Source organism: Erigeron canadensis, chromosome 3, assembly GCF_010389155.1.
Source record: "Erigeron canadensis isolate Cc75 chromosome 3, C_canadensis_v1, whole genome shotgun sequence".
Classification (NCBI taxonomy): domain Eukaryota; kingdom Viridiplantae; phylum Streptophyta; class Magnoliopsida; order Asterales; family Asteraceae; genus Erigeron; species Erigeron canadensis.
In genome coordinates, this window is record NC_057763.1 from 19,981,942 (window position 1) to 19,998,978 (window position 17,037).

The following is a 17,037-nucleotide window of genomic DNA, read 5'->3' on the forward strand; positions in this document are numbered from 1 at the left end:
TTTTTGTTTAATTTTCTTATGATATTATAAGCACTTTCATTCTTTAAGTTTATATAATTTTTATTTTTGTTATTTATGATGCTCTTTACTATATATAAAAAAAAAAATAAGTTTTTGTTTTCCTTTGAAAACTCTAATATTTTATACATGGTCTTTTAATTTTTTCATCATATAAATTGTTTTATCATAATAAATTTTTAAATTACCTGCATATTATGCAGGTTAATAAACTAAATATACATTCAGAAATATACGATATACTATTTCGAGATTATGAATATAGTTGAACTATCTCATAGTTCTTAAATATCGACATAACTTAATATTACAAAAGTTTTATTTATAAGTCCGGGTTGAACCCGGGTTAATTGACTAGTTTATAAAAATAAATCTATCGTATAAACCCGCGTTTTCACGGCTTTTAAGTCTAGTAATAAGTTATAACCGGCTCTAAGCTTATATCACACAACATATATACACAATATTGAAGTTAATTCTCAAGCTCCAAGCAGCGTGACTAAAAAATCTCTTTCTTTATAACCACAAATTCTTAGTATGACCTTTTCCTTTCCAAATATAAATACCTCAACCTCCCACCGAATTGAACAAAATAAACCTCTGTTTTCTTAAACACAACCTCTTGTATGGCTATTTCATCGTTTGTTATTCCGATATTATTATGTTACTTGCTAATATGGACAGGTACTTCGCATGCCAATGGGTGTTTTAAATCTATTATAAGTTTTGGTGACTCTTTAGCCGATACCGGAAATTTGAGACAATCTGTTTCTAACTCCGAGTCACAACCACCCCATTTCTTTTTTCCGCCTTATGGAGAGACCTTCTTCCACAAAGTCACCGGCCGGTGCTCCAATGGCCGCCTCATCATTGATTTCATCGGTAAGACAACAACTCTCTTACTTACTCATCCTAGCTATATATATAACTTTGCAAGGGATAGTACAAACGAGCTTGTGGTATATTATATACCACTATGAAACAAAAACCTTATGGTTCAAGTAAAATGTGTGTCATTTTGTTTTTTGTAAAGGCCAACTAAACACTTTAAGCCCGGATACTGTTCGGGTAACCCAATGGCTAAAGACTACCGTCACCTGGCCCTGCCCAGCCAGATGGAGCAAGGCCAGTTAGTCTCACGATCCGGGTAACCCTTCCCCCGTAGATCGACATTACGAACAATTAATGATAAACTTGATGTCTGCTAAGACTTGAATCTGAGTCTCCCAAGCTAATTAAAGCTCTCATTCCAAGACTCACGTGTCAATCCTTCTATGAAGTGATTGGGTGTGACTTATTTGGTTAATAATCATGCTAATTATGTGAACCTGATCAATATTTATGCTTTACTGATCATTTCAAAAACAACCTCAGAGTATCGGAAGGAGATCCCCTCAAGTTGAAACAACTTGATGGGTAAAGTTAGAAGAATCATAGCCGTTAGATTAAAATCAAAGGTCACGATTTAATAATGATCATTAAATCTTAACCCTTAATTTTAATCCAATGACCATAATTTTTCTAACTTGATTCAAGTTGGTATCACAACTTGAGGGAATCCTCATCCTAGAGTATCAATATATATTTCGGTTTTATTTCATTTTTACTTTTTAAATTTTTTTCATTCAATTCGGATGTAATTATGTTATTAATATACTATACGCAAAACATTTTGCGTCACTTCTAATATGTCACTACGATGGATGGAAGGTCAAAAAAGGTCTCTCAAGTTAATTACTACTTTACTAGACAAACGGTGAGCAATAGTTGACCAATAATATATAAGTTAACAGGTGGTCTTTCAATAGGTTAAGATCAATTAGGCAGTGTCGTCTCTAAGAATGTAAAAAACTTTCGTGTCCTGGCTCGAGAATAAAAGGTGAGCCTCTAAAATAGCTAAGTTAATAGTAAAAAATAAAAACGATAAGTTTTTTCGACAATACAAACAAAGTATGACAAAAACATCTTCCACATTTGCATCAACATTATTAACATCAACATTTTCAACATTAGCATTCACATTATTTTGTTCATTAGCATTAGAACACAATGATTAGGATGTTTTTGGATAAATTTATTTAAAGCCTTCGTTTGAGACTTTATAAACTCTTCTTTAATTTTTCTCTTTTTTCGCTTTTAACTATCAGATAAATATCTTTTAGACATATTAAAAACAATAAAAATTAACACTCATTATATAAATAATTGTATGACGATAATATTTAACAATTCAAATATCAATTAATTAACAAAAATTTAACTAAACTATAGGTTTTCTTAATCTAGCGATTTCTTTTTTTTTTATTAGAATAAAAAAGAAGAAAAAGAAATATAGGCTCTCCTAAATCAGTAGATAATTAAAATATAATTACACAAAATATTGAAGAATGAAAAGTTGAAACCATACCCTTTGAAATGAAAAGAACAGAGATTCTGCTTCAAAGTGAATTTGACAAAAGGCTAATAGGGATTTTAATTAATTTTATATATTATTTGAAAGGGGAAAGGTTAGGTAAAGCATGTAGTACCTATCTTAGGTAAAGCAGGGGGTGATTATGTAAAATTCAGGAGGAGTTTATGTAAAATTTAGGGGGGGGGTTATGTATGTTTATTAAATTCAAAGGTTTAATATGTAACTTTTTTTAATGTGACAATATCTAAGCTTAAGTAAAATATGCAGTACGGATATTTTCCCTATTTAAAATGTGAGTTTGTGACAATTTGTAAATAGTAGGCCAAGAGGATGTCGCCATATCAGGTACATAAGTACATGGGCTTTTATTTTATTTTTAGTTTACATTAAGCCATATAACAAAGTAAACGTAGTAGACATTTTACTCGAAATTACATATATATATATATATATATATATATAAATCTTTAAAAAAATTATGGGCCCTTACAAAGAGGTGGGTCGGGCTCCCCAGCACCCTATAGTCGGGCCTGCAATTAGGTCGTTACGTATATATCTATCATATCAAACTCTATTAGAAATTAACTGCAGAAAATAGAAATGAACTTTACTCGATTTCATAAAATTAACAATATTCTTTGAAAAATTTACTTTTTAGAAATCATCTTTTGTTTATTAGTAGAAAAAGTAACATCTGACCTGATAATCTGCTGACGTGACAGTTTAATTTTTAATTCACGAAATTAGAAATGAAGTTTGGATAAATTCACATAATTAGCAATGTTATTATTTTAAGTAATAATAATGATAATGATAAAAAATAATAATAATAATAATAATATTAATAATAATAATAATAATAATAATAAAACCTTTTTACTTTATGCACCTTTATCCTAACATTATCAATTGTCTTTGATTAAAGTACAAAAGTGCATAAAGTAGGTTGATAAATTGACTTTATGCCTTACTTTATCCAGCATTTTCAAAGGATTTCAAATTGAATCTTTAAATGCTAGTAACCATATTTAGGCGGCGAAGTTGGAATCCCAATACCAACTTTGCCTATAAATAAAGGTCTTTGCACAACCAAGAAACCACTTTTGCATATTCAGACTTTGCATATTCTTGGTGGACTTGTGCAATATTCTCTCAATCGCAAAAAAGAATATTTCAAAACTTTAAGTGTTTCGATTGACAAAGAGAATTTCCAAGTATAGATCAATTGTATTTCATAGGTTGTTAGGATATTTACATCTTTGTATTATTTTGGTTCCGCAACAACCTTGTATTTTATTTAGACATCAATAAATAAAATACACTTGAAAAATTACAACTTGGTCTCACCATATTTACTTTAATGTATTTACATATTGCATTGTAATTTACTTATTGTCACCATAAGTAATTTTTCCAAGAACTTGGTAGTGTTTATATTGCAAAGTAATCTCGCCATCGACATAAAAGTGTTTTCAATTAATATCATCTCTTAAGTTGAGACTTACAGATATTATATGTATATTAGATGGAGATGATTAAATGACTGAAACTATATAATGCTAAATATATATCAAATGTTAATTTATCTATTAGATTTATTTTTAAAATATAAAGTAATTATTAATTGTATTATTATTTTTACTATTTATAAAAGTGCTTGTTATTATTATTATTATTATTGTTGTTGTTATTATTATTATTATTATTATTATTATTATTATTATTATTATTAATTAAAATAAAAACATTACTAATTCTGTGAATTCATCCAAAGTTCATTTCTAATTTCGTGAATTAAAAGTCAAACTGACACATCAGCAGGTTACCAAGTCAGATGTTACTTTTTCTGCTAATAAACAAAAGATGATTTCTAAAAAGTAAATTTCTCAAAGGATATTGCTAATTTCGTGAAATCGATTAAAGTTTATTTCTATTTTCTGCAATTATCCCTAAAATGAACTACAATTCACTCTTTTCAACTTTCTACCTTTAAAATATCCAAAATACTCTTAATTTTCAACACATTCTTAAACTTACCTACTAAATCTACCCAATATATCTCGAAAAAAATTTTCAACCATATTTATCCAGACTATCTATCTTCATTATTTATTAATTTAAATATTTACACCTAATATCTCTATAATACTCTTAATAAAATTATTTACAAGAGATACATCCCTTAACCATAAAATAACAACACTATCATTTACTTTTAAATTAATAACCACATTGTAGCCACCACTGTCACCATCACCACCACCTGTTGCAGTCACCAACGCTGTATTACGCGGGTATCCATCTCGTTATATAAGATATGAATCACATGTAGAGAGATATTTTAATTTATATACTTCATGTCAAATAACTATATATGGAACACATATATTTTTTGTCAAATAAATTATATAAGGAAAAAGTCGATAGGTCCGATCGTAATTAATACAGAAATTGTGTGAACCATCTTGCTTAAAATGTGGACCATATATGATACACGATTGGGAGAGAAGGTAACAATAACATCCCCATAATTAGGTGACGTGACACTTCACAGTATATAATATTCAGCTAAATTTTACAGGGAGCTTACGATGTTATTCACTGTTAATTTACAATGATTTTTAAAATTTAATTTATTATTTTTAATAAGAAAAAACTGATCTATATATAAAGATTTTCAGTTTTTATATTGAAATACATTTTTTAAAAATATTTTCATCGAAATAGTTTACTGTAACATGCTTAACGATTTTTGAATATTAAAAATTACTCGTATAATATGTTTATCAAAGTTGTAGATTGTGACACACTTAACGATATTGGAATATTAAAAAATTATAATAGGTACCTATAATTTTATTTGATTTATTATCATGTGTATTACTTTCTTATTTTACACTATTATGAATAATATTTTATTTTCAGATAAAACATATTATAAATATTTTGATTAAAATATAATAATGTTTTATGTATTTCCTATAAATACTATATTCTTACATGCTTTGTTCTCGTTATATATGTATTGTGTCATGACAATTACTTTTAAAATCTATATTTACATTAATTTTTTTTTTATCTAATTAGTTTTATATTTGTATAATAAAATGTCCTATTAAGATATATATTAGCTTTTATATTATTGGATATATATTAACTATTATTTTTTATTAATTATGTTGAAATTGTTGGATAAATAATGTAATCTTGTGATGGAAGTCATGGAACACAAAAAAAATTAAGTTAAAATCAAAATTAAAAGCAATATTCAACTTAAAGTAATCGAAAGTTGTGATTAGTCGATAAATTATTAAAGAAATAATACTTTAATATAATAAAATATAATATATCATATAATGCTAAAAGTTTATTAATAGGGTTCTTCCACAGTACTCACATACTAACTCATAACTAAAAGAAAGAGTTAGGGATACACTTGACACCCTTAAAAGTTTTTTATGCCTAAACCTCTCTCCTAACTCCAGAGCTCTCTTATTCTTTCTAGATTTTTTTTTCTTTTTCATTTGCTTATTATATAGATAATCATATTTAAAACTCTATAATAATTTTTTTTTCTATCAAAACAAATATTTTTAAATTTCAAAGATGTATAATATCCTTAAAACTCTCACAATTAGTTATTATACAAACAACCTAAATTTTCATTAATCATTATCATTCATATTATTCTTTTCCTTTCTATCTTTAATAAGCAAATCAAGTTCAGTAAATTTCTCAACAAAAAAAAAATACGGCTTTTTCCTATCACTTAAATTTTTTTTTTTTGATTTCTTGTTCGTGTTTGTTTATTAATTGATATTGAATTGTTATGTTATTATTATTTTTTATCGCTTTTAATTGAGTTTGTTATCAATTTTAGTTTGATTATGGCTTGTTTTTCTATTACAAAAAGGTTTATTTTATTAAATTTGTTTTGTTCATGTTTTGTTACTTTTTACCTGTTTTGTTATTTATTATTTGATATATATATTTTGAAACTATCCGTCAATCGAATACGCCTAAATAATAGTTATTGAATAAAGTTGACATATTTAACTGTATAATATTCTAATCGTACACTTACATTCAATATAATTGATTTTTTAAAAGTTATGCAAATATATATATATATATATATTGGCAACGAAAATGAAAAAGTCAAGGTCCATTTGCAACGGAAAAAAAGCATAGTGGGTAAAATGCTAAAGTGGCAAACCACATGGACCATTTGTGACATTTTCTCATTTTTTAGTGTGCATTTATCGATTAAAAGTTCTTTTGAGGGTTATATATATATATGTTTTCCTTTTTGATGTCTTGTTTTTTAATCCCCGGATTTGGTCACTTTCTAAATCTTTATATCTAGGGAAGGACCACGATTGCAATTGTTTTTTTTTTATTATAAATTTTAAAGTGAAAATTGATAATTTTTTCACTTAAATGGTTGAAAGTAAAAATCATAACAACTTTAGAGACGAATAAAATAACTTACTCAAATTATTAGATTTAGAGTTTTTACCATGAAAACTCACCCAGTAAAATCGATTTTATATAATCTAGCAATTGTAAAATATATATATATATATATATATAAACAATAATATGGGTTTGATGTAAGTTAAACACCACTTATTTAATTATAGAAACAACAAATATCATATTTATCCTATAATTAATATAGGAGCTTGAAAAACTCCTTAAAATTATATTTTTCACTTTATCTCTCCTACAATTAAAAATAAAACTGTTTATTAATAAATTATCTAAAATACAACCTATAAGGTACATATCATAACAATAAAACTTATTCTCTTATTGTATAAGTTATTTTAAAATAAATTCATTCTTTTAATGTATGAGGTTTTTTTGAAATTTTAATAATTATCTCATATAAATATATTCTAATCATTTTTTCGTAAAAAAAACGAGAAATGAGAGAAAAAATAATAATAAAAAATCTATCATAAAACGATTATTATTTTGATTCATGTAAGGTTTATGCTTATATATATTTTGATTGTGTTTTAACTTTTTAATATCCATTCTACTATTTGTTTGAAAATGATATTTTTTTCATATATAATTGTATATGGTTTAATTCAAGATGATAACTTATTTTCATAAATTTATAAACAAAACTGATATTTTAGTTTTCTTTATGATTTTTTAATTAGTTTTTTAGCTAATAAGTCCAGAATATGCTTTGTAAGTTTCTTTTATACATATATAATGTTTGATTAAATGAATTATTACATACATAATATATATATATATATAATATGTATGTATATGTATATATATTGAACAACGAGTTAGTAGTTAGTATTAGAGACACCACAATAACATCTAATTGGGTATTATTCGGAGCTCGAACCACGCGTGCTATGGATAACCCATGACTCTCGCCCCCTCCCCTTTCCTCTAAATAATTCACTCCTACAAACGTAAAAAGTGTGATTTTAATTTTGGTGGATTTTATCAAAGTATATAACCTTAACGATAGGCCACCAATATATAATATAATTTATATATAATATTTTTCTTTGACCAAAGTCTTTCCTTATTTTATTTATCGATTACATTTTTTTGAATATTATTTTTTATCAGGTTGTATTAAATATTTTCAAACATATTATTATATAATTGTTTAATATGTTATCGATTTATTTAATTAGAATTAGCTCAATGGTACAAGCCTACAAGGTATTTTAGACAAGTCTCTCAGTAATGCAAGATCCAGGTTTGAGTCTTGTTAAGGGGGCAAAGTTTTATTCAAATTAAAGATTTTTCTCTTACAAGTTATTGAGAATGAAGGGGCTTTATATATAACGCAGACCCATTTAAAACAACATAAGTTGAATCCCTTGTTGCGAGCAGATGATCTTACATTTCTAAAAAAAAACGAAATTCTATAATTTATCTTAACATTTCAAAACATATTGAAACGAAAGTATAAAAAATAAAGATGGGTCCATCGTTGGCCTGTGAAATCGAAACGCTGTCACCGTTATAGGTTACTATAGCGACAGTGGACTTAAACTTTTATAAACAAATAAAGACACTAAGCAATGTTTGTTACTAAGACGACAGTGGACTTAAATTTTGGCCCCACAATACCTATTGGGCCTTGGTCTGCACACATCCACAACCGAGCTATTTGAGTAAAAATCTCAAATCGGCAAAATTTGGAAAAATCTGTTAATGTGGAATTGTGGATAAAATTTAAAAGAATTTTTATTTTTACTTTTACTTTTATTTTTAACGGGCAATCTCTATCTCTATCTCTTCTCTATAATAAATAAAAGACAATTGTATTTTTAAAAGTATTTTTAGAAAAAATATGATGTGACAAGTCTACAATTTTACTTAAAAATTCTTTATTTTAATTATGATGTCATAAATAATTTACAACATTTTTAATTAAAAATAGATAACTAAATGCTTATTTAAAGTTCTAAATTTTTTATTGCAAACAAAGAAATTTATTTTATATTGTCTAATATTTTGTTAATGCAATGAGTACTTTAATTTACAAACTAGATTTTAGATCCATGTCCAACATTGGACACGGGGTTTACGATATATAGATCTTCATACATTTAATTCATAAAATCTTATAATTTTGAAGATATACGATTCTAAGTGTTATAATGTGCAAGTTGTAGTACAATAATCGCATGCTCGTCACTATCATTATTAGCTGAGACATATTGATGGAATTGTTTGACGTAGTCATTCCACAAGGCATATGCTACAATAATTTTTCTATTATAAAAGTTTTTGAAACCAGTTATACTCATAATGTAATATTATTATTAAAATTTAGTTAAGAGTTAAAATATAACTATACTTGTGATCTTATACTTGACATTCAAGTATATGTATGTGGTCATGATGCAGGTTCTTTTTCAATCATCTGTCTTATGATAATTAGATAACAATTATGATTGTTTTCAATTTCTTTGATAACAATTAGGACTCTTGATTTGAGTGACAATTTTAACTTAAAAAAAAATATGAATACTTTTTGTAACGTTTTTAAGAAAATTTTAAAAAAATCCTCTCAAGTTGATGGTTAAAAATAAATATAGATTAAGTGTTGAGGGCTAAAAAGTGTAAATTGTTGATGGAAAACAAAAAAGTGTAAATTAATGATACTTTTTTTTCAAATTAATATAAATAATATTATAATAATATATTTGGATAATTATTATTAGGATTTTTAATTTACAGTTTATCTAAATGATGACATAAGCGAGAGTCAATTTGATAAAATTGAGCGATTTGATTGGTTAATAAGTTATTAGTTCAACTGTCTTATAGTATATATTAAGATTATTGTGTTATTCAACTCATTATCTCCAAATTGATTTAGAATATATTAATAAAAAAATTACATGTATATTTTCTAATTTTATAATTTTAATGAAAACGCTCGGATTGAACCGGATAAATTCGCTATACCAATATTTCAAAACTATCAAGAGTCCACACGTCCAGTAGAACATTTCCCACATGCTTCTGACAAAATATAGAAAGTACAAAGAAAAACATAAAGTTACATTATTTATGTCAATCATTTATGATTTAATTACCACCTTATATGCCCTATCTGTAATCTATAGAAAATCTATAGAAAGGAGACCGATTTGATTTTAACTATAGTCATCTACAATTTAGTTGGATCCAAATTTTAATTTTTCTTTGTTGCCTTATATTACTTTTTTTTTATTTTTTTTATATACTTAGTAATTTCACATTTTATAGGAAATCAAATACCATCTTGATCACATAATCTATGGTTTCTTGCACATTTCTTTATTCAATTTAGTAATATGTTATTGTTCTTTTATAAGGTGAAAGTTTGGGCCTACGAGTACAACCATATGAGAGAATGAAGACACACAATGTGATGGAGATAGGCCAAGGAGTGAACTTTGCGGTAATTGGTGCATATGCATTAGATTCATCATTTCATGAAGCTCAAGGAATTTACAATCCCTACACCAATGATTCTTTGGGTGTTCAGCTAAAACGGTTTAAGGATATGCTAGCTTCTAATTGCAACAATATTGTATCAGGTATATAAATTGTATCCAAACTACGCATGCCATATTTAGACACACATGTCATATTTTCATAAAGACCTATGTTGGTATATGGGTATTATGAGTATTTCTTATAAGGGAGTAAAGTTGGGCATTATGGTATTTCCACTTTGTGTAACTTTCAACAAAGGGTAATAATATACTTTCAGATGGCAAAAACTTACTTGGAAGTTCTTTAATTCTTATGGGAGAGATCGGAGGCAACGATTACAATCATCCAATAGTAGCCGGGAAACCATACGATGAACTCAAATCGTATGTTCCACTTGTTATTAAGACCATTGTTTCGGCAATTAATGTTAGTATCTTCTTCTAAAAGTATTAAACACACTCGTTTTCGCATTATATTAAATGTAACTGATGTAAATGTGATCGATATGCAGGATTTGATTGAGCTAGGGGGGAAAACATTTGTTGTTCCCGGAAACTTACCTATTGGATGTTTGCCGACCTATTTAGCAATTTACTATGGCTCTAATAAAGTGGAATACGATAATGCAACCGGTTGTATCATCGAGCTAAACAAGTTGTCAGAGTATCACAATGAGTTGCTCCAAATAGCCTTAAATCAACTTCGTGATCTTCATCCTAACGTTGACATCATATATGGTGATTATTACAATGCTGCCATGCAGTTTTATTTTTCTCCACTCCAATACGGTACGCACTTCACAGTTGAAAAAAAATAAAATAGTATTCCATTATTCCATATAACTTAGTTACACTTATTCACTGTGATAGGTTGCATGTTGAGACGATATTCAACTTTGAAACCTTGTTAAATGTTTGGAGAGCTTGATTTTTAGATTGAGATTCTTTAAAATTAGAGATAACTTTATTAAATTGGGATCAAGAGATTTAAATTCCTTAACCACTAAATGGATAAAGGTTATTTTTAACTTAAAGAATCTCTAAAATTCTGAAAATAAAGATTTAACATTTTTACATAAATTTCTTATTTAGGGAACATAAAGGTTATGTTTGACCATCGCTTTTTAAGAGCTGTTAGAGAGCTTAATTTAGCTTTTAATTTTGAACAAAAAACTCCTACTGTGTTAAAAGTTTTGTTTAGATACAACTAGTTTTATCTTTTATTTGAAAGAAAAAGCTCCAAAATGAAATGCTTTTTGAAGTGGCGTTTCAGGAGCTTTAGCTTTTAGATGAAACTTTTAGTCATTAAAAGTACACAAATTTTTCTTAAAGCTGCAGTTACAACCACCATACCAAACAATTCTAAAAAATAAAAGATATAGCTAACCGCTCTGATTAAACGCTACAACTTACAGTTACAACTAAAAGTTATAGCTACTTTTGCCAAACATACCTAAAGTATTTTAAACCATATGTTAAAAGAGCATTTATATATCTCTCTATATAACTAAGAGATGATATGTTTTTTCCTATTTGACATTTTTAGTTTTTTACCACAATAGACTTTTAACGAGGTGTTATTTCTCCATTTAAATTGTTATAGTTTTGTTGTCATGTATGATATTAATCATCAATTCTTATCATAATCATCAATCATAATCCTAATAATTAATATTTAGCTTTCTATATACTATATGATTATAAAGATGTTTATATATACATTTATACTATTTTTTTTTATTAATTCAATGATAATTATCATTTTTCAAATAAGATTGTTTATTATTTTATGTTTTTTTTTAAAAGTATTTTTTTATATTATTATTTAATTAAAAAATATATATCATAAAAAAAAATGTTTATTATATTATGTTTGCATCAGTTATAATCTAACAGTTTTATATATCATAAATTATGAATAATAATGTAAATATTAGTTATTGTATTTTTATTCATGTTTCGGTCAATCCTGTGGGATTTATCCATTAAGTTTATAAATCAATAAAAGTTTTAATGTTTCCATTTTTGAACACTAAATTTGGATCCTCAATCAAAAAATTTAGGACCATTTGTTCGTCACCATCACCAACAATAGTTCGTCACCACCACGATCGTCGTCACCACTACCAGTCGTCGTCATGACCAAACCGCCGCCGCATCGTGCGGGTATAATGCTAGTATATAATATAATAAATTAAATTTAATGTAAATATATCAAGATCTTAATAATAATTGACTAATTGCAATATTTTAATATTAATAGAGACAGTTGAAATTATGACTTATTAACCAATTATATTGCTCAATTTCATTAAATTGACTCTCGATGATGCCACCATTTAGTTTTACATAATTTTATTTAATTAACAAAAAAACAAATAACTAAAATATTTATTTTACATTGTTATTAAAATTGGTTTCTATCAACAAAGTCCAGCTTTCACACAAGAATAATTGTACATCGCAGTATCTCGAGTTAAGTCGAGAAGGGGCTTTAAGGTAGATGAGAAGAGAAAAGACATTACAATAAATTTCGTCTATAAAAAAGTCTTTCAACTGTTCGTCTATAAAAAGGTCTTTCAACTGCTGAATGAGGGTATATGCTTCCAATATTATTTTTTTACATTAGTTTTCTTTTTATTAGCTTAACATTCTTGACATTTGAATTAAACACATAATATCTACATATATCTTCAGCTTTGAATTTATAAGCTTTTATGAGTTACATGTATTAATATCTATTTTTAATAATGTCGTAAGTCTCGTATCTAGTGTTGGACACGGGTCTAAAATCTAGTTCTGGAGCTAACTTAAAATTTTACAAACAAATCAAATTCGGAACTTGTAAGCAAAGTGAATGATAACAAATAGTCTTGTGATTTCGGATCGTAAAAATTTTTGAATTCTTTATTTTAGTAACGTATTATAAGTAATAAAAATAATAGGAGTTGAAAAATTAAAAAAAAAAAGACAATTTTATTAGTGAGATAACGATCAATCAAATAAGGTTATAATGCATTTTGTATCTATAAGACAAGAGTTAGAGTTTAATTCGAAGTTTTTTTAATAAGAAAATTGAATCTATATACAATTAAAAAAACTAATTTAAAATAGATCAAAAGGAAACGTGTAGATAAAGGATTACACCACGTGTTGTTTCAAGAACATATCAATCTTGTTTTAGTTTATTAGTAGATAACTTATTAAGCTATATTTAAAAGACTTTGAATACTTTGTATATACTTTAAAAGACTATTGAAATTATGTTAACAAAGTTACAATTATTTTCTGTTCAAATACATTTTGATATAGAATTTTCCCAAGATAAACGACGCAGGAGTTCGGACTTGTTAAGTTCGAACACTTTCTTAAGTCTACTACACATACCATATAATTAATGGAGGATGACACAATTTAATATCTAATTGTTGTTGATAAAGAAATAATTAAGACCTTCCTCTGATGTAACTTTAAAACACTCCAGGATTCACAAATGGAGCTCTAAGGGCATGTTGTGGAGGCGACGGACCGTACAACTACAATCCTCTTGTTCAGTGTGGGGATCCATCATTGAAACCTTGTGAACACCCAGAAACGTATGTAAATTGGGATGGATTGCACTTGACAGAAGCTGCATATCGAGTGATTTACAATAGTTTATTTCACGGAAAATATACGACACCACATTTTTCTTCTTTATGCCCCACACCTCTTGTATTTGCTACGGATGATTCGTCGTCCAGTTTCATTCAAAGCTTCAAGTCCACCAAATACAAAGGTTCGTAATTTATATCTTTTAGGGAGGGGATTTCCTCACATTGTTTCAAACTTTGACCATATTTTTTCGAATCTTAACATTTGATTTTAATAAAAGTTTAAGATTCGTCTAACACGAGGGAATCCTCACTCTTGTTTTTAATGGAGACTCACGTACGTTTCATTTGAAATTTTTATTAATTTGTATCATTATTGTTAATTAATCATGTGGATGTACAGTTTGTATTATTATTTTGCTTAGTAAAATATATATATATATATATGGACAATGAAATAAGAACAGTTTTAAAATAAGAACGGTGAGAATACTTAAAAAACATCATTTTGATGCATTAAAAGTCCATAAAACTAACATAAGTCTTAACTAATTATCATTGTTTAAGTGTATAAGAACACATTGAACCGTCAAAATCGAGAAAATCACGTTTTCTGTTGGATGCATCATTTTGATGAATATGCATCCAAGATGGATGCACAAAACAAAAAATGTGATTTTTTCGATTTTGACGGATCAATGTGTTGTTAAATACTTAAAGAATGATAATTATTTAAGCACTATGTTAGTTTTATGGACTTTTAATGCATCAAAATGATGTTTTTTAAGTGTTCTCCCGTTCTTATTTTAAGACTGTTCTCACCGGAATGTTACCCATATATAGAACAAACATTAATGTTTTAGAATAATAAAACAAACATTAATGTAAAACAAATCCGATAGAATGATAGAACTTCTTATATGTTAGAATGAAATTTAATTCAGAAGGGCATTTTTGTACATATCTTTTACAACTGGTTTTGCATAACCGAATGTTTTCCTTCTTTTTCTCAACAAATTTCATCTTTGAATTAATTAGACCAAAAGTTATTTTCACGTTCTATTCTATATTCAATATTGCTCCAGCAATTGCTTTTTTCTTTATTCAAACCAAATTTAATACTCCGTATGTTAGTTTAAGATAGAAATGTACATCCTTAGAAATTGGCTACAATTGGTGTAGCGATAATCGACTTTGCTATAACTTATAAGTTAACATTGCTAATTTTTTATTTAATGAAAACAAAATGTTGTTGAGTTAACCTCAACACTTACAGCATTTGGGGGCATTGAAATTATTTAGTTTTACAACGCGTATAAGTGGTATGTTTTTTTTTTTTCTATTTTGATGTCCACCTTGCTTTTTATTACAGATAATGATAAATCAACCTAATTGGTGTACCTAAAGATGTGCCTAATTGTAAGATGGTGACATGTGGAAAAATCAGGAGGCAAGATTAGGAAAGAGAATTAATGGAATCCACATGTCAAATTCTTAAGGTTTTAGACATATCTTTAGACACGTCAATTAGGTTGATTAATCATTTTCCTTTTATTAATCACAACCATTCTTGATAAGGATTAAATATATGTTGACACTATTTTTAATGTGGGTAGATCTATGATTTACCTTAATTTATTCATAAAATATTGAAAGTTACAAATGGTACTCGCTACATAGAAGCTCTACAAAATGAGAATTTGGAAAACTCATTTACAATAGAAAAGTAATTCCGATTGATTAATGGAAGAAGTGTTAAGTTGATGCACCGTGATTACTTGCTAAATGCAACATCAACTAATGATGCACTAGCGTCTACCGTTACAAATGTTGACATATAAATGTAAATAATGATGCACAAACGTATAAATGTAAATAACGATGCACTCACGTTACAGAACGTATATACAAATGCCAATAACGATGAACTTGCGTTATTTTATTGATCCACGAATTTGGTTAAATTTGATTCATCATGCTTTTCGATGTATAGCGAATAAACATTGTGAATAAAGTATTTCTCAAACATGATGCATCAAATTTAATCACATTAGTGTATCAATATTATTAACGCAACTGCATCGTTATTCACATTCATACATACAAGAATAACCATAACGCACGTGCATCATTATTACTATTTCCATTATTGGAATCATTGTGGATCAAAAATACATGATTTTAGATAATAACAAAACAAAAAAAATCCTTATATCTGTGTGCATCATTATGGTTTATAGATAGGTATTGTTGTGCATTTAAAAGTATTGATATCAAAATGATGGATTTTGATTATCTAAAACTAATTATGCTGCACAAAAATTTGTATTACAAAGTAACGATGCCAATAAAAAAGGTTATAGCAAATCAAACAAAAAAGTCGTTAACACATAAGTTTTAATTTAGATTATCAAGTAAAAACTACGGAATAATATAACATTTTTAATTTAGAAAAAAAGTTGTTTGAATAATTAAACCGATTAATTAAATAATGTACATGAAAGCTACAAACATGGGACAATAGGTTCTTAAGGATATCTATGCCATTAAACCTTCAAAAAACTACAAAATTGCCATTAATAATTTAGTTTAGTTTATGATGATGGAGATCTGACGGCTAATATGTTATCTTTTCTGTTTTAGGTTAATAGTTATTTTATAATAACTAACCTCTATATATATTATAAAATATAAATTTAGTAGTCTATTGGTACAAAATTTGAATTCCCTAGATTGTTAACTATATGTGAGGTTTGGCCATCGATCTACCATAAAGTTTGACTAAGGCAGTGAGCCAAAGGCTATGGTGTTTGGTCATGATCAATAGATGTATTTAGGGATAAGAGTGTAGTGTCAAACATTGGCAATTTGACAAGTTTTTGACAAGTTTTCCACTAATAAGAACATGACAAGTGTTGAAGCCAAAATAAGTCAATTCTTTGGCAAAAAAAAACTTACCAAATAAACTCTAAACTTTCATTAATATTAAAAACACAATACAAATAAATAAAACATTTCATTTAAATCTTAACCA

The 17,037-nt window shown here is 27.0% G+C and overlaps 1 protein-coding gene across 1 annotated transcript; it reads left to right on the top strand.

Annotated features, from left to right (window-relative positions):
* The first annotated feature begins 599 nt into the window (after nucleotides 1-599).
* On the top strand, nucleotides 600-14,418 carry LOC122593902 (GDSL esterase/lipase At1g28650-like). Its single transcript, XM_043766357.1, has 5 exons — nucleotides 600-900; nucleotides 10,288-10,512; nucleotides 10,689-10,837; nucleotides 10,923-11,199; nucleotides 13,895-14,418. Exons 1-5 carry the CDS (start codon nucleotides 645-647, stop codon nucleotides 14,194-14,196), a joined length of 1,209 nt encoding a protein of 402 aa, XP_043622292.1. The 5' UTR covers nucleotides 600-644; the 3' UTR covers nucleotides 14,197-14,418.
* Nucleotides 14,419-17,037: the final 2,619 nt, after the last annotated feature.

What these genes read in the sequence shown, in the direction of transcription:
- LOC122593902 (XM_043766357.1), top strand. Translation starts at nt 645, where the DNA reads ATGGCTATTTCATCGTTTGTTATTCCGATATTATTATGTTACTTGCTA. An exon ending in CCTCATCATTGATTTCATCG is followed by an intron (nt 901 to 10,287) that starts GTAAGACAACAA and finishes TTCTTTTATAAG; the next exon opens with GTGAAAGTTTGGGCCTACGA. An exon ending in CCATTGTTTCGGCAATTAAT is followed by an intron (nt 10,838 to 10,922) that starts GTTAGTATCTTC and finishes ATCGATATGCAG; the next exon opens with GATTTGATTGAGCTAGGGGG.